This window comes from Aquila chrysaetos, chromosome 2 (assembly GCF_900496995.4).
Source record: "Aquila chrysaetos chrysaetos chromosome 2, bAquChr1.4, whole genome shotgun sequence".
In the NCBI taxonomy this organism is placed as follows: Eukaryota; Metazoa; Chordata; class Aves; order Accipitriformes; family Accipitridae; genus Aquila; species Aquila chrysaetos.
The window spans coordinates 24,038,146-24,064,570 of NC_044005.1; the positions used below are offsets into that span (position 1 = coordinate 24,038,146).

Consider the following 26,425-nt stretch of genomic DNA (forward strand, 5'->3'; position numbering starts at 1 on the left):
GTCTACTTCTTCCCCCATTCCTTCCTCCCCCAAGGTTAGTGTGGAACATAATCCTTGGAAGGAAGTAATGTTACATGGAAATCTTTCCTCCTAAGCTTCCCAAAAGCTTAGAACTATTTTAGACTACTAAATATTCTATAAATATCTTAGAAATTTTATTCAAGGGAGTTCCTCCAATGCATACAAAATTCCTAGTTTATATTAAGTATGTAAGCAAATTGCTTTTTTTCCTGTTTTGATGGTAACTGCTCATTTATTCCTTATTCTTGTCTTTGAGTGAGTGAATATGGCTTTACTCAATCATTAACTATTTTGTAAGAAGAGTATAGTGCTTTGAGGAATGATGAACTAGAAGTAGTCACTGATCATGACCATAGATAGACATTGGGGCAGAGAGAAGGCAGTACTGCTTAACTAAAGCTGTGGCTTTTTCTGCTTTCTGTAACCACAGTCCCTTTATTCCCATTATGACTGCTGCTAGCTAAGGTAATTTTCCAGCTGAATGGGTTTTTGGCACATTTGAGTCTCTCTCCTTCTTAGGCTGATATGTTCTGAAAATATGTTGTGTTTTTCAAAGTCTCTTGTGTCAGGTTGTTATTTCTGGTTAGTCACACAGGGGAGATGGTAGTGCCTGTGTCTCAACGTTGAGGGCAGTCAGCTGGGCTATGGAAGATCCAGGTTTAAATCTTGGGCACAGAACAAGGGGTTATTATAAACCAGGGTTTTTCATAATGATGGTCCTGGCCACTGAGCTGTGGACAGCGGTAGGTTGGATTACAGTTACTTTTTATCCCATGAATGATGGATAACCTATTACTTTTTTTATTTGCTCCCTTAACAACTTTGACTATAAATTGGGGGCCTGCTGAATGGGGAAATGGGAGGTTTTACAGAGGAAAATAGATGTATGGTGGTTTTTTTTTTTTCCCAAGCTCTGAAAATAGCATTCTAGTAGAGTATGTAAAGTCTTGGGCAAGGTAAAATACCTTTCCTTAGTGCTTTAGTAGTTCCTGAATAAATCATAGTGTTCTGCTTGGTCACTTCCAGTTTCATATGCCATCTTTTTATAGTAATATATATAGCTGGGCAGAACTTTGTTTCACTTATACTGGCATTTATTAGCAGGAAATTTGTCTTTCCTGACTTAACCTGTTCAGACCTTTCAACTTGTTTGCACTAGGTTAAAATGATGGTGCACTGTCAGGTAACCAAAATGACCAAGCTCTGAACCATAGAAAAAAACCCATAGTTGGGAAACTTGGTTTAATAAATAACATACTGAAAATTAAACTTCAATGACCAAGTGTTGTGAAGGGTTGATTGAAATAGAAGCATGGAAGCCTCATCCACTCATCCAGGCTCATCTGCAATTCATGGAATTTTGTTACTTTGTAGGTTACTTTTATCTGCTTTATTTTATAAAGTGTGTATATATGTATTTTTGGAATATCACAGGAAAAAGGGTTCCTAAGCCTTGGCTTAATTTGTGTGCTTTGATTTACAGCTGCATTCTTTCCACCAGTCTCTTCGAGATCTCAGTAGTGAACAAGTTCGCCTAGGAGACGACATCAGTCGGGAGCTTTCAAGAAGAAATCGGTATAAACAGAATATAACTCCATGTGAAGAATAGCATGGAAAATAATTGTTATGCTTTTAAATAATTCTTAAACTCCTTTGTTCTTTTGTATTTAAAAAAAATAATTTTGGGGAGAGTGGGGGATTGCACAATGTGTAGATGAAAGCAGTGTTATGAACTGCTTATTCCATGTCATCTAGTGCAGTATTTATAAATGTAAATAACACCTATCAGTTCTGATATGTGTAGTGTATGTGGCTTTCCGCCCCCCCCCCCCCCCCCGCCCCTTTTTTTTATATATGGACAAACCAACAAGAACTTGGGAATTTCTTTTATTACAACTTTGCTCCTTATTTGTTTTTGGTACTGGAGTCTCTTGAGGGCAAGCTCTCATGCAAGCCATAATGTTTTTTTAAAGTACATACTGTCTCAACATATGGTGCTTTGTCTAATAGCAATAACAGGAATTAGTCTGCTAATTCCTAGTAGGAACTAGTACTGTTCAAAAGGACTGTGTAGAAGTGTTCGTAATTTTGTACTTGTTGACCTGATACCTAGCCTTTCAAACTAGATGCTCTGTTATGTTCACTTGAGGAATGGAAATGCTTTTTATCATGAATTTTCCACTTGAGGCTGGTCTCTAATTATGCTAGCAATTTAAAGGCTGTAGAACAAATTGAAGTAGCATAAAAATCCAGAAGATTACTGCTGTTTAAAATTATCACAGTCGATATTTAGTTTTTGTACTGTAGAATATTCTTACCTATATTTTTCTATGAAGGACTGATGCTGAATTAAGAAAGACTCTAGAAGAGTTGTCTGAAAAGCTCACTGAGTCCCAAAGACAAGAAACGGTGAGTGTGACTAATGTGAAAGGATGATGTATATTTAGTATTCTAAGCAGGATGTGGACTTCTAGTTTAATGCGTGTGTTGGTAATCAGTACCACATTTTAGTACGTATATCTGAACATGCTCTTATCTAGGCTACTGTAGGTTGTTATGATGTTACCCTTCCATAATGAAATCAGCAAGACAAATTTTATACTTCAGGTACTTCTTTAAAGTAAAAGTGACTGTTTTACAAGTGTGTATGTAGTGATTTTTTCTGTTACAAAATTCATGGTCTTGGAGAAAGCTGCTTTTTAACTTTGAACATCAGTTTGAATGCTATCATACTTGTTGAAGATACCTTTTGAAAAGTACAAGCTTTCCCATGTTATGATGATCAATAATATTGTTTCCTCTTCCTCCCCCGTCCCTCCCTGTCCTTTTCAGTCCTTATCATCTGTGCAGCGTAACAGGAGAAATCTCTTTGGGCTGCACTCTCCTCTAAAGGCTTTGCGACAAATGTAACAAAGGAGGCAGGACAGCCATGATAGTCTCTTCTTTTTTACTTCCTGTATCTGCTGGGAGTAGACTAACTGCAGTCTATATCTCTTAAATATAAAAGAGATCTGCTGTTGAGGTGGAAGTCACAGTGTATTGCTGGAGGAACAAAAGAAGTTGTTAAGAGGTGAAAATTCTGTGGGTAGTTCTCGACGTATAAGGCTTGAGTGTATGCTTTATGTAAATATTAGTATGGTATCAGTAGCAATGCTGACTTTTCAGAGCAAGTGTTGTGTGTCCTTATTTTCCCATAGGTGATTCACCTTGCCCTAAAATTGCATGAATTGGTAGTAAATGCTCTGTCAAGAGCTTTAGTGATGTGTTTGTCACTGATAACAATATTGTTGGCACCGATCACCTGTTGGCACCAGCAGACTTAATAGTTGTACTTGTGTAAGTTCCTGACTCTACATGAAGTTGGACAGGGATTCAGGAGACTCTAATCTATCAGTACCAGTTGTATGCTTGATATGATAGAATCTATCAGTGGAGGAAGACTTGCATTGTTGGCCTTCCTAGAAAAATGTAACAGGCTATCTGTGTTAGAATGTTAGCTCTGCTTTCTCCTAATAGCCTGGTAAGATAAAATAAGTTTATCTGATAAAGAATTCTTGATACTTGCAAAACTCTGTGTTTTTCTTGTTGTGTCCTTCTTATCAGTATACTTATTCTTTTTCTCTTTCATGTACCAGAAAATGAGCAAACTCAGTAAGTTTTAACCAAGGTCATTCTCAAGAAAATAGCTGCTACAGCTGGCTACCCTACAACTGTTCAATCGAACGGGAGAAACCTTCTTCCTCAATCCTCTGGAATGCTGGCAGCCACTGTCTTTTCATTAATGAAAGAAATAACTAACTCTTTGTGACCTCCTATAGTAGGATTTCAAGATTTGAAATTGAATGTTACAACTTTTGACCTGAGAGAAGCAAAAAAAGAGACATGTGAAGTGTAACAAGGAAGCTTTCTGTAGTTTGTTAATGGTAAGGGGAATACCAGAAGAGTCTCTTAGTTGAGAGAGAACATTATCATCCAATAAAGCTATGAAAGCTGAAGTGTTTAATGACATTCTTTTAGTGAAGACACAAATGCTCCAGTAAGCTGCAGTGAGGTGGTTTTCATGTGTAGGACTAGTAAGACTTCAGCTGGAATATTCTGCTCATTGCTGCTTATTATCTTAGGAAGAACATTGGCCAAATGGAGAGAAGACCAGAAAGAGTAGAGGGAAAAAAAGAAAAGGGGGAAAAAATAAAAAAGGCCACTCATTCAAAGACTTCCTTGAAAGTTTAAAACAACTGCTGGGGTTCAATTTGCAGAAGAAATATGTAGTTAGGAAAGATCTAGCCATGTATGATGAATGGTCAAGCAGTGGATGTTTAGTGAACGATATTAGAATAGAAAGGCATCTAATGATAATTCTGCACAATACTAGTCTAATCACTTGTGGCTTGGGAGCTGCTTGGTCTGGAATTGATCTCTGAACTTTCTGTACTTAGTAAGCCCTCTGTGGATTTCTTTTCTGGAACTTGTCCAGTCTTTGTTATAACTTGCATATCTTTTATCATCTTACTTGTCCTATAGCAAGGAGTTCTCCAGATAGATTATGTATTGTGAGAGGAGCTGCCACTTTTGTGGTGGTTTGTTTTTATTGGTTATTTTGTGTATGTGTGTGTGTTTGGTATGTTTTGGTTGGAGTGTTTGTTTTGGTTTATTGTTGTTGACTTTTTTGTTATTGTTGTAGGGGTTTTTTTTAATCTAGCTGCTTTTTCATCCCTAATTTTCAGTGGAGGAGTTTGTTCAGTTTCTTCAGAGACCTTTCAGAGGATTCCCTTTCTCTTCAGGCTGAGGAATTCTGACATGCTTAATCACTCATTGTATCCAGGCAATTCCACACCATGAAGAAGCCTAGCGGTAGCAACATTCTGCACTGCTTCTTTACCTGTGCTCTCATACTAGGTGTGCATCCTTTGCCCTTGTTCAAAACCTAATGATCTACTGTTACGCTGATGCGGCTGGCAGAATGGGTGAGATGAGGTATATGCAAAAGAGGGGAATTTAGTATGGATATTAAGCATAAAAATAACTCTAATGGTGGGCATAGCAAAGCATGAGATTAGAGTGCGTGTAGAAATTGTAGTCTGTTATTGTAGATTTTTGAGATCCTTTAGTACCTGTCTGTGTTTAGGAATTCTTCTGAGATTATTTAATTCAGAATTGATTTCTCACTGGTGAAAGTGAGTTGGGTAGGGGGAAATACTTTTTCCTCACAATTTCCTTGTGCAGGAACTTTTTTATCACTTCGCTTTGGAGTGTTTGTTTATCATCTCCAGCAGTGCCATCCTTGTATTTGTATTCTACTGTATGGTTCTTGGTGATAAATTGTCAACTTGAAGTCTTGATAATTTGACAGGATGAGTTCATGGTAGAAACATTCTTTTCAGTTCAGTGTCCTTAAGTCTTTATTTCTGTAGGGACATACATCTAAATTCTTAAAGCTGTACTGTTCAGTGTATTTAGTGCTGTTTGAAAATTGCCTGTATATAGATGTGTGGTGATAAAGGTCTAGTCAATACAGTTCTTCTGAGTCACTAGTTTAGGATTTATTTTTATTAGAGGTTACAATTCTTAGAGCCTTTTTGATGCTGAGTCTGAATAATTTTTTAAGAGGCACACAGCACAATCAATGCACATTAATTTTACCTTTAAAGGGAGCCTTTTCCACCCCAGTATAAAAAACCGGAGGACATCTGAGGTGATGACACAGGCATAGTTGGATGGCTGTTTCAAATCAAGAACTCTCAATGTCCTTGTACTTGAAAATCTACATGTGGTTTTGTATAAAGACTGCAGGTTCTACAACTCTCTATATCAAAATCTGTTATCTTATCCAGACATTTTGTGAGATTCCTTTTTTCTTGGAAAGAGTTTGGATATTTGCTAGAGGAATGTCCATACAGACCTATAAACAATTAGAAAGAATGTTTACTTTACTTACTTTATGGTTATATAAGATAGCCCACTTGGATATTTTGTTGCAATCTCCTGGTATAGAAGCACGTCCCAAATAGCACAAGAAGCTGATCTTTATGCATAAAAAGCAACTGCACTGAAGCACAGATTTGTTCAAATTAAGTAGATGCTTAATTGAGATGGTGCCATTAGAATGTTAGTATAGGCTGTGTCTGTGGAAAAAGACAGCAATGTCAGGTGAAAAAGGTCTCACATGGAGTTAATGTGGTTATGATATCTCAGAGAGCCAGGATTATTGTCAGATAAGGAGCTGTCCTTCAGAAGATCCAATATAGGGATTTTTGGCTCTGCACAGGTGACTTGTAAAATGTATGTTGCACATGATGATTTCCCATGAGGGAAAAGTTTAACAATATTTAAAGTGACATCTGTGAAAGAAATTTGCTATTTTTGTGATTTTAATACTTCTGTTTCAAGTCTGCATTGATGATAAGATAGGTCATAACAAGAAAGGCAACAGAAATCTGTTGAAATAGATTTCAGTCAGCAGGACTTGTGCACTAGAAATAACAGTGGAAGGCTGAAAAACAGGAGAGAAATTCAAGAAGTAGGATGCTGCTTTTTGTAGATTAAGCACTCAGCATCTTCCACAAGATTATATTTAGCTGCATGACTTAAATGTCACCCTGGTTTTAAACAGGACATTCTATTCTTTGTGTTTAATTGGTGGTAGAGGATCTTTTTGATAGCCTAATCTATTTTCATAGCTTTTGCTGCTACCTGAAAGCGTTACGCAGAGACACAGCTCTTAGTGTTGTGATTATTGTTCAGGTAGTCTGTGTTGCTAAAAATGCATCCTTGAAATCACATTCTAATATGTTGTGAATGCAATAATTTAGTGCTAACATTTCATGTCGTTATGTAGAACCTCCATATTCTTTGTACTGTTCTTCAGTGAATCACTTGTCTACACTAAGGCTTTTGATAAGATCCAGAGGAGAAGATACATACTCTTATGGTAGAAATGTTGTCCTGAGTCAGGGTTATTTGAGATGAAGGAAGAGAAGTGAGTTTTAGAGTTTCTTCTGCATGTACTAATTAATGAGTTAACACTTAACTGCTTCTAATTTTTTTTTTTTGTACCCCTATTGTTGTGTGTCACAGGCTCTGTGACAAACCAAGGAAGGCCAGAGAGGCTACAAAAACAAGGACCATAAATCTTGTGGGAGATAATGTCTACACTAGTGTAGACTGGGTAAATGTTATATTGGAGGAACTATGTTTTTAGGTGGTTCATTAACTGCTTTGTGGAGCAAATAAGCAGACGTGTTCCAGAAGAAAAAAACCCAGTTGTTCATTATAAACAAGTGTCCTGTGCATGGCTTTTAATCTGTGAAATACTCACCTTGTAACAATGACCAGAACAAACTTATATTTGGCATCCCTACTGGAGCAAAAAAGTTAAAACTCTTAGAATAATGTTTGGTTTCTAAAAGAAAATTGCACAAAAATAATGACATCTCTTAGGAAAGTGTTGGGGAATGAAGACAGTAGAATATTTCCAGACAATGTGGAAGTGATGTGAATACACTACAGTAATGACTTCAAATAAATCCATTAAAAGGTACGAGGGAGGTCAAAAGATAGCTGATGTAATGACACAAAGTAAAAAGGAGTCCTTCCAAAAGTTATAGCCAAATGAGAGAACTAGAAAGGTTAGATAAACTTCAACAGTTAAATATAAAAATGCAGTAAGGCAAATTTTAAAAAAAGTTGGCAAAAAGGTTGCAAAGTTATATGCACTGATAAACCCTGTTTAATGCCATAGTATCACTAGGTAAAAAGATGATCAAACTAGAAAGAATGTTTAGGGGAGGTAACGTTTGTGGAGAGTATGGGAGAAAGAACGTATTAGGTTTTTTGCATCTGTCTTGACCAAGGAGTCTGTTGGCAGGTTCCAACATAGAAATACATCAGAAGATTGGCCTCAGATTTGGAGGGACCTGTGTTGGGACTTCAGCTATTCCATAGCATAAATGACCAATAATTTGGAAAATGTAGTGATAAGCGACCCAGGTTGTGATAGTGTGATGATACTAAATTTTCCAAAATGGAAGAAGGTAAGTTTACTGCACTCTGGGAAGTCTTATTGCTAAACATTGCTAGGACATGAATGTGACATAGCAGTTTTTCCAGAGGATGTAGGGGAAGCCACAAGTGATGGTATTTGGTTCTTTTGTGCTGTTGCAAGGTGCAACATAATAAGGCCTAATCTGCTATGGACTTGCGTGCTCTCTGCCTTCTTTCCCAGTCTCCTCCCTTACCACTTGAATGCTTTTGTGTTTGTGTCACCCTACAAAAACTTGTATTGTATTCTGGTTATCTAAATCCTTGTACAAGAACTTTCATGTTCTTCCCATATTATGCCTCCTCACCATGATACACCTCCAAAGTTCCATGACACTTTGCATCATTCTGACTTCACTGCTAACTTTATTTTCTTATACTTCCAACATAATTTTTTTTTTAGAATGTGTCCTGGTTTCAGCTGGGATAGAGTTAATTGTCTTCCTAGTAGCTGGTATAGTGCTGTGTTTTTGAGTTAGGTATGAGAAGAATGTTGATAACACTGATGTTTTCAGTTGTTGCTAAGTAGTGTTTAGTCTAAAGACAAGGATTTTTCAGCTTTTCCTGCCCAGCCAGCGAGAAAGCTGGAGAGGCACAAGAAGTTGGGAGGGGACACAGCCAGGGCAGCTGACCCAAACTGGCCAATGGGGTATTCCATACCATGTGACATCATGTCCAGTATATAAACTTGGGGGGGGGGCGGGATTGCTGCTCGGGGATTAACTGGGTGTCGATTGGCGGGTGGTGAGCAATCATACTGTGCATCATTTGTATATTCCAATCCTTTTATTATTACTGTTGTCGTTTTATTAGTGTTATCATTATAATTATTAGTTTCTTCTTTTCTGTTCTATTAAACTGTTCTTATCTCAACCCACGAGCTTTACTTCTTTTCCTGATTTTCTCCCCCATCCCACTGGGTGGTGGGGGAAGTGAGTGAGCGGCTGCGTGGTGCTTAGTTGCTGGTTGGGCTTAAACCACAACAGAGTGCTAAATAAGCTAATACTTAATTTCAGACTAAATGCATGTACTTTGCTGACAGCCAAAACAAAGGAATAAAGGCTGAGTTCTCCTTGTTTCCCTAAATGGGGTATTTATGAGATCACCTCTGTCTAGAATCTTATTTTCTTGAAACCCCTCACAAAGCCTAAATATGTTTGACAGCTCTGTACCCCTGAACATTTGAATCTATTGGCCAATTTCAGCTGAGTTATGGGGATGCTAAGGAATGAGGACCACAAATGAGAGACCATAATCTCATAAGTATTGTTCTTTATAAAGTAGGCTAAAAGTAGTGTTTATGAGGCTGCCTTTGTTTAATCTTCTTTTTCAGGATTAGTGCTAATTTAATGTTTCATAGAAAGTATTTGTCTACCAGAAAATACTTCTCCTTCTGAAGAAATGTTAACCAATGTGGTACCTATTCCTTTATCCTAAACCAACTTTCTTTAACTAATAGTCAACTGTTCTGTATGCCAAGCTCTATCTTACCAAAAAAGTCGACAAAAATTTGATGGAAAAAATGATTGCTTTAACGAGTCAGTTTGCTCATAGTCTAAGATTTGTTCTTTATTTACTATGTCTTTTGTTATTTCATACATATTTGGAATAGATTGTGAGGTTGCAAATTTTTTATTTATGAAATGACATTACATGCAGAAAAAACTTCAGTCTCTGGAGGAAATGAGAGTTGGGCAAATATTCAAACATGTTCTATGCAAATCCTTTTAAAAAAGGAAAAGTTGACAACAAAGTGTAGGAAGAATAGCAATATATCTGTTTGGCTGAATTAGAAGCTCTGCATTTACTTCAGACACAAAGAGAAGGAACACAGAAAGTGGAAGCTAAATTAGATTAATAAGAACAGTCATTAAAAAATAGTGCAAATATATGAGAGTGGAAAGGCCGTGGTGGTACATGATAGGCTGCACCAACAGAGAGACATCAAGGGCAATGATGATTCACTTGTAAATACATCACCATTTCACAGGGAGACCAAAGCATTTGGACTGTTCCTTGCAGAAGAGGGGAAACTACTGACACAGTGTGTCAAGAAAGTTGATTCCTGTTTAACATCTTTTTAACATTGATATTTGCCAACAAGTTAAGCTGCAAGCCAGTGATCAGCAATGGGGTGTAAGACCTCAGCTTAAAATACTGGGTGGGGAAAGGAAGGCATGTCAAATATTTTGAAATAACTTGGTGCAGATTAGTTAAGAAACTTTAATAACCCTCTGAAGTGATCTTAAAACCACTAAAGGCTGTTTTGGAGTATTCATGGACAACTGTGTGTATGAGTTAGAAAAAATGTTCTTAGAATATTGAAAAAGGGCAAATCTTGAAAAAGGAGGTAATAGACTGATTATTTTTCCAGAACTTGATTTGTAAACATCCAAGAACAAACAAGAAAAGTAGCAGACAACACAGATTTGTCATGAAAAATTACACTTGTGTATCATAGAAGGAATTTACAAGGATGAAGCAGTAGTTTTCTATATCTTGATGCAATTTTAAAAAATTTTTTTTTAGACAGAATTTCATATACTGTTCTAATAAGTTTTTCAGTAAAATATGGTAAAACTGAATGTAGTCTAGAATAAACACACAACTGTCCAGATACCTGTGTAGCTAGTAAACTGTTCACTGTTAAAATTAGAGGAGTTAGTGAAGTGAATTTTATGTGTTGGTATTCTTGATCTGGTTTTCTCTGAAGTTTTTTTAATAGTCTAGATGATGCAATATAGAGATGCTTGTTATGTTTGCAAATGGACTTCAGGTATGTTGGCAAACAGAACTGGAATCCAGTATCCAGTCTTGGATGTGGCTTAGAGTATAGAACACAGTTAATAGGTGTAAAATTCATTCAGCAAGGAAGACTAAAATTGTACTTTAGGAAAAACAGGTCATTTTAGAGGCAATGGAATCAATTGTCTAGGGAGGCTGTAAAAGTTTAATGTGAATGTTTTTGAGCAGCTTAGATAGACTTGCAGAAAAATGACATAGATATAAAAGGTCATGTGTTTAGCTGGGCAGTAAGTTTGCTAGCCCTTGAAGTCCCTTCTAGCCTCCTCTTTCTGTGCTCGGTGCACACAGAATATGAGCTAATGATATACTATATATACTAACTATAGTTTCTTACTAGAAGTTTTTTTCCCAATGAGTAGCATCAAAATGTTTGGTGGTTTGTTTTGGTTTGTTGTTTGTTTTTTTTTTTTTAAAGGTGATTATCTCTGTAACTCTGAAATTTCTGTGTACTTGACAAATACAAACAAATGCATCTTTTTCAGTACCTTATTAGAAATAAAACAGTTTTATTCTGGAGGGAGCTGAAAGAGTTCAGAGGCAAGGCAAATCACTTGATATCTTGTAGTTACTAAGAAGTTACTTTCTTACTCATTCTGCATTAGTGATAATTTGCAATGAAATCTGAAGTTTGCAGGACTCTGAAGCTTGCTTAGTGCTGCCTTGTGTCATGTCACCTGCTGTACATGCGGTGAACTAGACCCATGTCAGTGAGGAAGTTACTGATCTCTCGTTTTCTCCTTGTCTTCTTTGGGGGTGATGTGACTTTTGGATCTTTTGTCAAGCCTAAATTAGACATCTTCTTTCTTAATAGCTTTAGTGTTCTCTTGCTTAACTTCATTTGAAAAGATGTGTGAGAGAGCTGAGAAAGCTTCTGCCTTCAGAAACCTGTAGCCAAGATTTTTTTTTTTAATGTAAAAACATGACTTTGTTTCATTTGTGTACTGCAGATATATCTGGAGAAAAGGGTGACAGCTATTTCCCAGTTTTCAGCAAAGATGTAACAAGTTAATGACAAAGTGTTATTTTCTGTTCCTGCTACATAGTATTGTTGTTTCTGTTAGCTGGAGTATTTTGTGAATTATTAGACCTAACACTAAGTAGTAGTTGTCAAAACAAATACAAATGTTGTGGTGTGGTCCTTATTTTTTATACATTAGTTTTTAGTAAGTAATTATTCTGGGTTATGACTGCAGAGCTTTCATAACTTACACGAAAGAGCGTGGTTTGATGCAGTACATTTTTTTGAGCGTATTCTGATGGTTTTAAGAGAAAATACAGAATTCCAAATTGTAAGCTGACTATTCATCTGGCTGTGCAAACAAGAAATGTTTTCAAACTGATGGGTTCTGTTGTAAAAAAAAAAAAAAAAAAGACTGTTTAATTCTTTAAACCTGATGTCCTCATGAAGGCCAGAATATAAATATAACCTTAATTACATTTTTGTTGCTACGCAATTTTGTTGCTCATGTTAAAATTTTCTATCCGCGCATATGCCTAGAGCTGGTAGAAATGTGCTTAATGATGAAAGTACAGGTGAAAATTTGTTCCCCTCCACATGCATCAGAAACTAGTAGTTGAATGGTGTTTTAAGAGGTTCTGTGTTTATCTAAATACCATTTGGTAGGAGATGTATTGCTTTCTAGTGATTGTTTAAAAAAATTAATTTTAAGGTAGGGAGGAAATGATATATAAATATTTTCCTTGCTAATCTTCACTTTAACAGTATAAATTTAATTTGCTGTCCACGAGAGGGTGCTGTCTGCTAGCAGCTTGAAATGCAAAAATAAAGTAGTTCTGGTATCGTAGTTTAAGGTTGAATTGTTGTGTTTATAATTAAAATTGCTTTAACAAATAACTAGTGTTATTTGTATTGGTTTGTACATGGATCCACAAAATATTGGGAAAAAGGTCTTAAAGTGATGTAATTATTTTGTGCTATTACAGTCATTCTCATGTACTTAGCTCTTGTTTACTACTTTTCACTCACAGATTTTAGAGTATGAAAGAGGCAAACATTGGTCTGTTTTACAGGCTGGAGATGTGAAAGAAATGACTCTCCAGAGGTTAATCAGGCCTGTGGCAGAGAAGCTAAGATTTTTGTATTGCAGCTTCGGGTTAGGCTGCACCAAGCTTGATATTGAGATATTTAGCACTTGAGTAGAACCGCCACTGTAGAGAAAAATATGCATATACCTGAAGGAGGGTATTGCTAGCAAGATAGCAGGTCAGTTCCCTGCTTGAGTACTTCTGGAGTACACGCTGCTATAACTCTAGTTATTTTCTATACCATTCTAAATCTTATTTAATAAAATAAAAGTTGTGTTCATTCTTCTTTCTGCCCTGTGCTCTATTTACCTTTTTTTGCCATTATTATCTTAATATATGGTAAAACATGCACTGATTTCCTGCAGCGTTTTTTTGTTGGTTTTTTTTTTTTTTTTTTTTTTTCCTTTTGAAGGTATCAGAACGGGTAGAGAGAAGACTTCAGGAGATAGAACAAGAAATGCGTGCTGAAAGACAGCTTGTAGAAAGACGCCAGGACCAGCTGGGACATATGTCTTTTCAATTACAAGAGGTATGCAAATGAAAACTTCCTGTGTATTCAGGATTAAGTTAGGAACATGTTGCTTTTGTGAGCCTGTACCTGTCAAACTGACAGAAGTGCTCATATCTTTGGCACATTCTTTTAGCTGTATCAGTCCAGCTCCACTTGTTTTGGTGACCAGATAATAACAAGTACAGTCTCTGTTCTTCATGATACTGTCTTGTCCATGTTTAGACCTTTTTGGTAATTGGCACAAATGTTCTTTAAAAGAATCCATCCCCTGTGCCCTCCCTCAAACCCCAAACAAACAAAAGCAAGTCATTAACTGGGTTGTCTGAATTAAAACATTTTGTTTTTGAAAATGTAAACTTTGCTTGCCGTGAGCAGTTTATTTTTAATTTGTTTCAACAAGCAATCAAATGCACTGTAGTGGCCAGACAGATTTTCATTGCTATTCAAAGAGTTTCATTCAACAGTATGTGATGAAGTATAAAATATTGTGTAGGAGACAAATACAAATGTTTATATTATGAATTAAAATTCAAGACAGCTTGTAGCTTTTTTCCTGCTTGTTTTAGGAAATGTATGAAAAATACATCTCTGGTTCTGATTTTACTGCTGTTTGGAAAATCTGTGTCTTAACATAGTGTAACTTTTTATTTCACTCCCCTTAAGATATGATTTGCAATGTTATCGCTAACTATGCAATAGAATTTTATAGTTGAGAAGAAATGTGCAATTCCTTGTTTTTAACTTTTAATGCTAGCAACAGTATACGTGCCTTTTGGAAGGCAGTTGGTTTATACTATGCAGTGATATTGAGGAACCTTAATTTAGACTGACGCTTTGTATTTCATGTAAGGCTAGAAACTCTTCAAAGATGTCATATTTAAGAAGATAAGATGCTGTTTTGATATAGATAAAAATTAGTGTTTATCAAAATACTTGTAGTGCTTCTGCTAGTATTTCAGAAAGAGTTACTGGTTCATTTTTCCTCCTATTGAGTCATAGTGGGTGAAAAGAACTAGAGTGCTTTATTACAGTTTTCATTGCTCTTTAATATGCCTACGTCCATTTCTACATTGTTTGGTTGTGCCTTCAGTCTGGTAGAGGAATGCTTAATGAAATGAGTTGGTGTCACCTGATAGTGTTATCTGCAGATTGGAACAATCTTTTTTTATCCTTTTAAAGGGAAAATGACTTGTAAAGATACATTGACACTGCCATGGTTTCCTTAGAAGGAAAACTTGAATTCAAGTGAATGAATTCAAACGTATTTCAAAGACTTTCATATGATTGGCTATGTGATCATTAGCCCTCAAGCTGGATACCTTTTTTCTTAGTAGCTCATCTTTTGAATTTCATGCAAAATTACTATTAAATACTAAAGTACCTCCCCGACCTTCCATTCCCCTAAGCTGTTCAGCTGTAGATGAAGACATTTTAATCCTTTCTCCTGAAAATTCTATTTTGCTCTGTGCATATTTTTGTAAATAATTTTTCTTGAGGAGACCCTTTCTATTTAAAAGATTTTTTGACACCTCTGTTCAAAACTTCAGTATGTAGTCCTCATTCAGAGTTTATAGGAAAGCTCAACACCTTTTAGTCTGCTTGGTAAACTTTTACTATGAGGAATTTGCCCAAGCTGAGATTCAGAGCCAATCCTGACTGGAACAGGCTTATTCCATATGCCATACATTCATAGATGTTGCTACTTGGAGGAGAATCACGTTCTTGATGATTATCTTCACTCTCTCAAGCAGGGGCTCATATCTCCAAATTGTCCTTCTGGGTGGCTGATCTCAATCATGACTCTGGATTTCCTGGACTGGACTCTTGTCACTGTATTTAGAAATCCCAATAAAACATAGATTACCCCTGTGGCATGAATTACGGATTTTTCAGGGACTTCTGACCTCTAACATGCTAAATAGAACCTGATGGTGTCAGATGACAAGTGTAGAAGGGAGCTTCTTTCAATAGGTGTTAGGTAATCTTTATTTGACAGATTACAGAGGAATACGGAGACAGTATCGCCCTTGAAACACAGACTTCCATTACGTTCCCGGTAGCGACAAACAATATGTCCTCTTCCTGCTACTTCTTCTCTCATAGCTGTCTTAACAGCTTGGAGAACATCTTTGTGACAGAGTTGCAACTTCCTACATGCCAGGTATCTTTAGACTTCAGTAGTGCTAAGGTCCTTAGATCTCAGACCCTTATTACAAGCTTCCTTCCAACTGTCCCATCTTCCTTCCCCATTGAACATTCATGTTAATTTGTCCTTCTCTAGGTAGAAAATGATCTCACTTCTGGATGGTGTTTGTATTTATCAGGGATGGTTCAACATCTCTTGATGCTCTCACATTGGCAGATTGGACCACCTTGCATCCTACCTTTTGAAAAATGCTTGGTTTTGAGAGCAAAATAACCAGGACCCTGTGCATGCTGCCTCTCTGTGTACTATTGTCCTGAGAGGCTGCTGTGTGGAAAAGCTTCGTGAAGAAAATTACTTTGTTATGGAGTATAAATTTTAGAAGAAATAGGAATATAAGAATATCTAAGGAGGCAAAAAGTTTAGAACTTATCTAATCTCAAATTAAAAACAAACAGGAAAAAATGCCAGAGCCAAAACAGTCTGAGTATTGGGTGTAGCAGATTTGAGTTTTTGAGCTTCTGTTTTTTGTTTTCAAATTTTTTTCTTTATATATGTGCTGTTACAGATGAATAGATTCACTATGGCAGACCAAATAGACTAAATAATGTAATTTATGACCATGATGTATTTAAGATTTATGAATATGAATAGTTTAAAAAGGTTGTTATTTCAACAATATGTTTTCAAGCTGAGTAGTAGGTGGCTTCTTGTTGATTTGTTCATTACTTGCATCAGTGTAATTGTTTGATGTATTTTGCTAAGGTATTTTTTATTTTTCTGTACTATAGACAAATTTGGCTTTAAAGATCTCTGAGCAAAGTTGTTAGAAAAACTCAATAGTTTACACTATTTTTTATGATTTTTAAAAAAATATGCTCTATTTTAAGTAGGCAATTTCAGCAAAGCCTACAAGGTAATTATTTAAAAGAAGATAAATAAAATAATAAAATTCCTGCTAAGAATAATTGGATTTTGTGTAAAATATCTGATGTCATTTAACTTTTTTCTTACTGGTCATCCATCGCTTGGTGGTAGCATTTGCCATAAAAATTGCTTGATAGGTGAGAGAATTTTCAAGAACAGAGATTCTCAGAGACTCCAGTGTGGAAGCTTACTTATTTCTTCACTGCCTTACAGTTGTAAGTGTGACTATATTGTACCTTAAGAACAGCAACTTCTTAACACAATATATGACATCACTGGTTTTCTTCCTTATTGTGAAATATGTTCTTTCATGCTGCTTTGATACTCAGCTATTGCAGAGTCTCTGCAAGACTGCAAGAGTCTCATTAGTGCACTCCTTTGATCTCTCATGGGATACACAGAATGATGCTGAGGACTGGCTACTGAAAAAGGTGGATCTTTCATTCAGTACATACATACCAGTGTGTACTCACTCAAAGATTCTTAGGGGATGTTGTAGATGAAAATACTCTTAAATGAACGCAGTCAACATAGGGAGAAGCTAGTTGCCTTTTTCTGCAGCTTGGCTTTTTAATCAGCTGTTCCTCTCGTGGTGGCTTATATTTGGCCAGGAGTATCAGAAGAAGCAGGCAAGCAGCTTTCCAGTAAATGAGATGTCCTTCACTGGTGAATCATGAACACACTCAGGGGTAAACCTGAGCCAGTGAACTCTAATAAATATCTGTGCTGGTTCTCTGCAAGAAGGCTTGGAGATGACGGTAGCAATTTAAGTTTCATTTTTCTAATTTTCTTTTAATGACACTTGTCTGCAATAATAATGCTAACCTGGATAGTGATGGTCTTGGAATTTTTTGGTCCCTACTCCATTTGGGAGTGGAGTGCTTGGGATTCACCCATGTAAATATGGGTATGGACAGTCCCTTGAGAACAGAATGCTGGTTATCACTAACCTGAATTTCTTTGAGAAGTGATAGCCGTTTGCCCAGTTGCCCCTTGTCTTCCATTGCCCATCATCTTCTGTTGCCCCTTTCTTTTAATAACTCTGTGATTGAGGACTGTGAGGACATGGTCCTCCATTTATACAAATACAACATGTTGGAGAGAGAAGGGTAGACGTGTTTCCTACAGATACTGATTAGGAGAAAGCTTTCCATCTGAGAGCTTGAAGTGCGTGTGGACAGTATGTACTGAGGGATGTATCCAGAAGTAGTCTTTGTAACATATAAATGTTCCTAGGGCATGGTGTGTATCTGTGTAGCTTAAGTTGCTGTATGTTAGAATGTATTTGAATTGCTTTCTGTACTTTTGCATACCCTAGTGAGAATAAAGTAAATAATTAAATATTTTACTGCAATTATTATTTGGATGAAGGGTGTTTCTACATAATTTTTAAGAGGAGCTTTTTACTTTGTTATTCTGTTTCTTCTCCTTTCTAATTTGAATTATGAGTGAGATGGACTCTTAGCTCTGTCAGTGGTCTCAGTCTTGTGGTGATCCTTGTGTGGATGTAATGTTCTATTAAAGTCCTTTTCTGTCCTCTTTTGTTTCTCCAAGATGCTTCCCAAGTAACATTACTGGATGGGAGGGTGGTAGGGTTTGGACTGAGTTCTGAAATCCTGTCATTTAATACGGTCTGAGTGATTTACAAAGAAATGCTATTTAAAGTATTTGTGGCTATTTAATGAGACAATTGTTTCATTAGTTTGCCTGTTATACATTTCAAACCAAATAAAATCAAATTTGACTTGGATTTGATCGGTAGATGCCTTAATTAAGAAATCTTGTGAGCTTTAAATGTTAATAGTTATTAATTTTAAGGAACGTGCAGTGCCTGTAACTGACCACTACTTGTCAGTATTTTACCATCTTAAGAGAATCATCTTCCTAAATCTCAGTTATTAAATTATATATTTTCAGGGCCTAATTGAACACGATGATACATTTGTTTCAGTCTTTCTCTCGTCTGGCTTGTCTTTCTGTCTGTCTTTTGTATGATGTGCAAACTTTTTATTTGTATTGCACTACTATTATAGACTGATTATTAACCAAAATGATATCTAGTTGTATACTGACCATAAAGAAAGCTTGTCATATAAAATTTTGCATCTTTAACATCTAAATTTGTGGTGTTATTTTGAATCTGTAGTCTGTATGTGCTGCATGTGGGTAGATAAAAATTATTTTCTCTACGTTTTTATGTATCTTTTAACAGTGTGTATTGGTGTGTTTAAACACTATCTGTTTAAACAGCAATTACTGCAAATTAGAAAATTGCAATTAGCAAACAGAAATTCATGCAAATCATACATCTTCATGTTCTTCTAGATTCTGATACAAACATGTTTCTGATTAGAAAGGAGAACAAATATACTCATCTTCCCAGTGCTACTGACACGTATATATGGGTTGCTTTAATAAAATACATTTGTTGTGTATACTAAAACTATTTTGAGATTCTTCAGTGCTTTATTTTGAACATGAATATGCAAATACCTTGTACTGCTTGTTTGCATTTATGCATCCATTTTCTAAAACAAGATCAAGTATCATTCTTAAAAATGGGCTTTAAACAGTTTTTATATGCAGTGGATGTCCTGGATGGCTTTACTAATTCCTGTGCTTGGATTTTGGTGAAATGAGTCCGTGTGTTCATGCTTTGCACGCTTGAGATGAACAGAATCATCTTTATAGAACATTTTGAACCCACTGACTGTAGTAAGGCAATGACTATAGTTATGTATTAAGCTAATAACTTGGATAGGCCAGGAAGCATTTTTTCCTTTTTCTTTGTGCAACTGGATACTTAGATTCTGTTTGCCTCCCACTGCACATACTGTGAAGTGCAAGAGTCTGGTGGTCTTTCAACAGAGAGTGGGGTAGACTGCTAGTCAAAAGCATTATTGAAAATTCTCTTTTTGCATGTCTCTATCTCTGATCTTTTTAGACAAACATAAACTCAATCTGTGCTCTGAACCATCTGGATGTTTTAATGCATCGTTGATACTTGCTCCTTGGCTCTGTGGTATGCCACCTGTGGATAATGGTTTCTGTTTTGATTGTAGTTTGAATCTGACTCTGTCTTGGAACATGAGCAAGTCTCATATATATCTGTCACTGAAATATCTAGGCAGTCTGTCTTAAATGCCTGGCTGGTGTGTCTAGGTAGCATACGTGGACCCATGCTAGCTGCTAATGTAGCAAGTTAGGGAAAGAATTTTCATTCAGATTAGGATGTGGTACATTTTTGCCTTAAAGTATAGCATGAGGCTGGTCTGCTTGTGTATTTCTGCTAGTATGAATATAATTCACTGATCAGTCTCACCTTGAAAGAGCAAATTTCAGTTTGTGGTCTGTGCATTGTTTTCAAATAAACTGGTTTTATTTAAAAAAAACCAAAATGAAACAAAACCCAAACCCCAAGCCCTAAGAAAAGTTAGTGGGCTTAAATTGCAGTAAAAGTTATGATTTGCTATTAGAAGATTTTCATAAGTTGGAAAGATTGAGAACTGTTGTTACAGAGGCCTCCACGTAGTTTTCCCCATATATAATAAAAAATTTCTGTCTAGCAGTGAGTAAATTATTTTATCTATTTGAAGTTCTGGGGTTTGATATACTATATATGAATGAGGTATGTTGAGCTGGGGTGTACCGGGTACGTTAGTATTCTAATACTGTCTTATGCTAGTGAGCTCTTCAAAAAGACCTGTAAGAATTGCTCTACTGGGTCAAATCCAAAGTTCATCTAGCCTGTCAGGGACAAAAGCCTGTTTCTGACTGCCTAGGCAGGCAGTGTAACCTTTTGTTACCAGCTTGTCCATCCTGAAACCATGCTGTGAAGACCTCTTTACATGGAAGTTCTCTGTTTCCTTGTGGCCTCCTCCATGCCTGCCCCCTCCAACGCGTCATCAACCTCCTTGTCAGCCTCCTCCTGGCCATCCTGGACATTAATGCTTTCACGAGGAGGATCTTAGTGGGGGAATCCTAATGACTGTAGGGCCTGTTCCCATTCCTTGGTGCTTCAGCATTGCCAGGCAGAGCTCTCCTGGGCAGCATCTGCCTGCTGCTTGTGAGCCGTCAGGGAGGAGTGTGTGTTGGAACTGTTGTTCTCAGCATCCCCTTCCTAGTTCCCATTTTTGACATTTTACTCCCCCAACCGCTTCTTTGGAGACAACAAATGAAATCAAAGAATCAGTTGAATCTTTATATGGTATTTTTTTTTCTTTAACTCTTCCTTTCTCAAGAGAAAGCTTACACAGAAAAACCTTTAGTGGAGAAAAAGCAAGAGTGGAACAAACCAGTGAGAGAGAATTATTTAAAAAGGAGTACAAGAAGGAGGAAAAACATAGAATTAACTTCTACCTATGCAGTTTCTGAATTGTCAATAACAGCTGATGTTTGTCTGGCTGTGGATGACCAGATGTTTCCATTTCTTAATGACATTTTGATTGGTTAACTGATTGCCTACAGCACTTACTGGAAAAATGCATGTTTCACAGTTGAAGCAGTGCACATGTTTAACTTATTGTAACATCACATTCTTTTTGTAGTAATTTAACTCTGAGATTATATATATACATGTGAACTGTTTTTTTCTTAAAAATGAAATAGTTACGGGCTATTTTTACAATATACAGAAAATAAAACCGAACATAATATTTGTAGTATCAGTGATAGGAAAGACTGCCTTTTTGTTTGAAGTTATTGCTATTTAATAGCCTAAATATCATTCAGTGACCCTGATAAGTTGAAATGGCATATTAATTTCTGTAGTTTCTTCTGGGAATTAGGATGTACTACTGATGCAGAGACATACTTTTTGCCTTTGGTAGGGAAATCTTTGAAAATTTTCCTAGTATTTCTAATTCCAGCCCAGCTTTAATATTTTCCTTATGATACTAGCATCTCTAGCAAAATCTGCACATGAAAACATGCATTTTTGGTCCTATATTAGTTATTAATTTACTGCCAAAAATAAGGTTGGCATACAGTTGACTGTATATAACAGAGCTTCTAATTTTGCTAGTAAAAATGAAGCTCAATTTCAGTTAGTACACATCATATATCCCTAGCAGACTGTTCTGAACTTGGTACTTCCCGCCATTAAAAAAATCCCAAACTTGTGCAATAATGGCATTAGCTGAAGTGATGATCATCTTTGACTTTTGTTCAGGTAGCTTTTTGGGAGTTCTCCCTAGAGTCTTTTTGAGTAAAACAGGAGTGAGTCAGGTCTGTGTGCAGTCTTGAGTTTTATAGTTGACTGGAATGATAGATTTGAATCTGTACTGAATACTTAGAGAAATATCTTAAATGTGTTACAGTCTTAGAGTAACCGATTATGAATTGGTAAGATTAAAAGTGTAATTCTTTATGTAGCATAATATTTTCAGTGGCATGGTTATGATAAATATCTTCCACAATCTCAGTTTTCAGTGTAAACTGTTCAAGCAGGAGAGTAGTCCAAACTATACTGAAACCCTTATGTTTCCTCAGGTGAGGATATAAGACTGAGATAAGTATATAAATCCATTTATTTTCTCCACAAAGCTACTTTTAAAAGCAAAACTTCTAAAGCTGAATGCCTGGCTTCACTGAGGTTGATTACTATCTTGCCTTCTGTTTTCATACAGTGAAATCATTCCCCAGTATGGAGTGCAGAGAAAATGTTCAAAACCTGAATGAAATTGCACTAATTATAGGGGCAAATTTCAGGGATATTTGTTTAAGGAAATATTCCTTTAAAATGTAACATAAAAATGCTGCTCAGGAAGAACAGACTGGGAAAAAGACATTTCTTTCTGGGCAGGCTATGTGTTTCTGTTGTTCTGTTGTAGTTTTAGCGAGTAATGGTGGAAGGAATAGATGTACTTATGTTTCATGATATTGGATGAAAGTAAAAGGTGTATGCTAAAGTCTCTAACTGATTTGTGGCTAGCGTGAAAACTGCTTGGTCATGTTGCGCAGCAAAGCAGCAAGATTTATTAACAGTTACTCAAATTCACAGCAAATTCTGTGAGTATGACTAGTGATCTCTCTCAGCTAGTGTTTCTAAGTGATATTTAAGATGAGCCAATTACATTGTTATGGCTTGAGATATCCAAACTTGGGTTTGTATGTTGCAAATTGTATGTGTCATTAATGTCTGTGATGTCTAATGCATTCCTTTGCCAGCGATTGGGAGTGTTCTGCAAATAGTGTTGGTTTGCAGAGGAAAAAGATTTTGAAAATGATATTCAAAGCAATTTTATTTTTGTAAGATGCTTTAGAAAATGTACACAAGTGTTTTTAGATACTTCAGTTTGGGGGGGGGACAGGACAGGAAAGGTCCCCATGGATTCTCCCCCCCCCCAAAGTAGGGCACATCAATGTCAGATACTTTTGATCAGGAGAGTTTCAGTTGATTCTGTCTTAATATTGCGATTCTAAGCATCTGTCCAGATTTAAATAAAAATAACCTTTTCCTTTTTGGCTTCCAACACAACCTTATGGTAGTGTTTTCCTTACTACAGTGCATTGTATTTCATATCATGCATATTTCATATTAGAGAGTATATTCTTTTCACTTGATATGTTCATAGCTTATCTATAGGGGATCTCTTGAGCCTCTTAGACCTTCATCTCAAAGTGTTTGGGGTCAGCCCTGAGCATGTGGAGCTCTATACATCGGAAGGATGTTAGTGCTAGTTTTGACTTTGTATTTGGCCCTGTTCTGTGCATGGGTATGTTGATATATGCATGGACTTATATTTATTTTTTCATAACAATATACATTGGCTCCATATGGAAATATTAGACATAGATGGAAAGCATTTGTCTAGGTCTTCTTTCTTAAATATATCAGAGATTCTTTCATTTTAACAGACTTACAAAGAAGACTTCTGTAACTTTTATAATGAAGTTCACAATATATTTTTCCCCTCTAAAGGCTTTAAGGAAGCAAGATGCTAAAGCAGATGAAACAGAAAAACTCATGGAAAATAAACTTGTGAGATATGAAAGTGAAAAGAACCAAGTAAGACTTAATTTTCTCCTTTTTTTGGTTTTAAATAAGTTATAGTGTCATATAGTACAGTATATGCTTCCTTTTTCAGAGAAACCAACAGGATAAAACTTTCTTTAGTCTTTAAGATAACAAGGGATTTTTTTGCATCAGAGGCACTGTGAATATAGCTATGCTGAACTTCTGTCTTTCCTTCAAAGCTCTTTAGTTATAGTGTGTTACTTCTAATGATTCTTCCATCCTGCCAGGCAGACAAGTTTATAACTTGGGGATTATCCTTGATTTCTTTCTCTGATTTGTCTCTGAATTTATACATAGTCTGCTGTTGCTTATTTGCAACAGCTCAAAGATGCAGCTTTTCTTCATCCCGGCAGCTAACGCATGCTAGTTATTTTGCACCATGGTTATTACTAATTACTCTTACTGAACTATCTGTTGCCATATTGCTCTCTTCTTGTTCATAGAAAACAAGATTTCTTATATTTCTGTTCTGGCTGGATGCTAGGGCCATCTTTTCTAGCTTTTTCCCTCTTACATCGAGTTTAGCCTTCTTGTCAATACTTTCAAAGTTATACCCCTTTACGCTAAACCATCTATGTAGTGGTTTATGTTATGTTACTGTCTCCATTCCATTAATGCTGGTCCTGTTTACTTTGCCCATTTGCTAGCCTCTCAACATCCTCTTTGAGATTGCTGTCTTTGCAACAATTTCTGCTGTCAAAAACTATATTTATTTCCATGTGGATCTTTGTGATCTTTGAACTATTTATGGTAGAAGTCAGACAATATTTTGTAGCTTTTGTTTTCTGGTTTTTTTCCTAAAAGGTCATCGGTGTGCTGACTATTTCTGATTAAACACTTTAAAATTCTGTTAATATAATATTTTTAGGAAAAATTCTAATTGTATGGAATTCTGGGCACTTCAGTTTTTCAGTCATCTTGTTTCTGGAATAATTCAAATACATCTTGTACAACACAGTAAAAACACTGACTTTACCAATTACCAGTTCTACCAATGCTTGTCATTAACACTTCTATGAATAAACTGTGTAGCAAAGGTGACTTCAAATGTTAAGTCATTGTTAATTTTAATTGTTTCAAATCCAGGGACAATGTTTCTGAAACTTTTAAAAAAAGTTTATCTTCCTTTCTTTTGCTTTTAACCCAGTAAAATTTTGCTTTTATGCTTTTTTGTTTTGGATTATATATACCACTTTGTATCTTCACGTGATATAGAATATTGTACAAAAATTATAGACTGTAAGTTAAATTCTCTTTATGTAATTTAAACAAATATAGCAGGGATTTAGTACAAATGAAAGTTTGCTTCAAAATTTTGGACAAATAAAAATATTGTGTCTATTATACTTCATTTTAAAGAGATACTTATATCTATTAATTTGTGCCAAAATTAAATAGTTAAAATACACTTTTGTACTATGATGCATACATTGCTTTTCTTTTTTATCATCTTCTGTAATGAAAGCTTGAGCAGGAATTGGAGCAGTCCCGGAAAAAGCTGAATGAATCGGAAGGCAGTAGAGAAGCTCTTTTGCATCAGGTAACTGCTTTGATGTGGTAAAAATCCTAAAGTTTTCATATTAGGCTGTGTCTGAGTCTTTTGGCTTAATCTTGCTATCTTATACTCTGATAACATTGTTTTGGGAAGGGAAAAAGGAGGTGCAGAAAGACAGGTTTAAGAGTCTAAAATATGTGGACTGAGCTCTCATTATACTTCTGAACTTTTATGTATACATGTTAATATATAATGATTATAGTAGTCATAGTAGTTATGGTACTTTTTAAGTACATAAACACATTGTTTGTAACTGCCCTTCATAGTATTCTTTAGAACAACTTCTGTATTGGTAATTATGTTATGCAAAGCACATGCTATAGTTGGTGAATTCAGATAAACCAGTGCTCTAGAAGTGTTTGCTCTATTCTATACTAACGTGATAAAAATATATAAAAACCAAACACCTGAAAAAAATGTGCTCTAAACAATACCTATTGATGCACATATGATTAAATCTAGAAGTTGCAGGAACCTGGATTATAGCTTTAGAAAAGTGTCATTTTTCCTAAACATTTTTAATCCTCCCTCCTTTCAGAGGAGCTGGGGAAAAAGATTGAAATAAATAGGGAGGGGGCAATTGGCATACTTATCTGTGAGCTTTAGTCGTTTGACTTGTGTATCTAGCAGAAGTTTGAGTTGGCTTTATTACTGTTTTGAATTTAACTCACTGTGCATAGAATATAGTGCTGTATCACATATGGGTAATATGAGTTTGAGCTATATTCCTTCAATTTTAGCATGTAATATCTTTATTTTCCTGTACACAATGTCATCTTTGTAAGTGCTAGACTGTATATGATAGAAAGGAAAATGTAAAAAGCCCCTATGTTTCTTAAGAATAAACACATTGTATTTTTAATGAGTAGAATTTAAATAAAATATATTGCCTATTTAATTCGTATAGATATTTTCACTAGCAATGTAAAAAGACAATTGCAACATATAAAATGGTAGCATTTTGTTTGGTCTAGAGAAATTAATCCTCATCTGTGGTCAACATAAATGTTTGCTTTAATTTTGAATAATCAGTTTGTGGCCTATAATTAGGAAGTAATCTGTCTTTTTGTTTACAATCTGCATTACTCTTGAGATTTATTTATAAATGTTAATTATGTATAGTCTTTTTTGGTTTTTGTAGTGTTTAATAAAAGTATGCTATTTACTCTTTTATTCTGTTTTTCATTAAACATTTGATACTTGTACATGCATTTTAGATTGAGGATCTTCGTTCCCAACTTTTGAGAGCAGAAGAAGACCGTGTAGAGTTGCAACATCAAATTTCACATGTTGCTATGCACCACCAGAGCTACCAGGATGTACAAGATGACGATAGGAGAATTAGAACAGGTAGAACTCTCA

The 26,425-nt window shown here is 35.8% G+C and overlaps 1 protein-coding gene across 5 annotated transcripts in view; it reads left to right on the forward strand.

Moving 5' to 3' along the window:
* CEP128 (centrosomal protein 128) overlaps window positions 1–26,425 on the forward strand; it is a 150,570-nt gene that overhangs the window by 13,664 nt on the left and 110,481 nt on the right. For all 5 annotated transcript variants that reach the window (XR_005934205.1, XR_005934206.1, XM_029996103.2 and 2 more), the window contains 6 exons: window positions 1,505–1,596; window positions 2,358–2,430; window positions 13,322–13,438; window positions 23,413–23,499; window positions 24,974–25,048; window positions 26,281–26,413. Coding sequence is in view for 3 of the 5 variants with exons in the window: in XM_029996103.2 (XP_029851963.1) it covers window positions 1,505–1,596; window positions 2,358–2,430; window positions 13,322–13,438; window positions 23,413–23,499; window positions 24,974–25,048; window positions 26,281–26,413 (577 nt within the window). In the remaining 2 variants the exon portion in view is untranslated. The remainder of the gene's footprint in view (window positions 1–1,504; window positions 1,597–2,357; window positions 2,431–13,321; window positions 13,439–23,412; window positions 23,500–24,973; window positions 25,049–26,280; window positions 26,414–26,425) is intronic.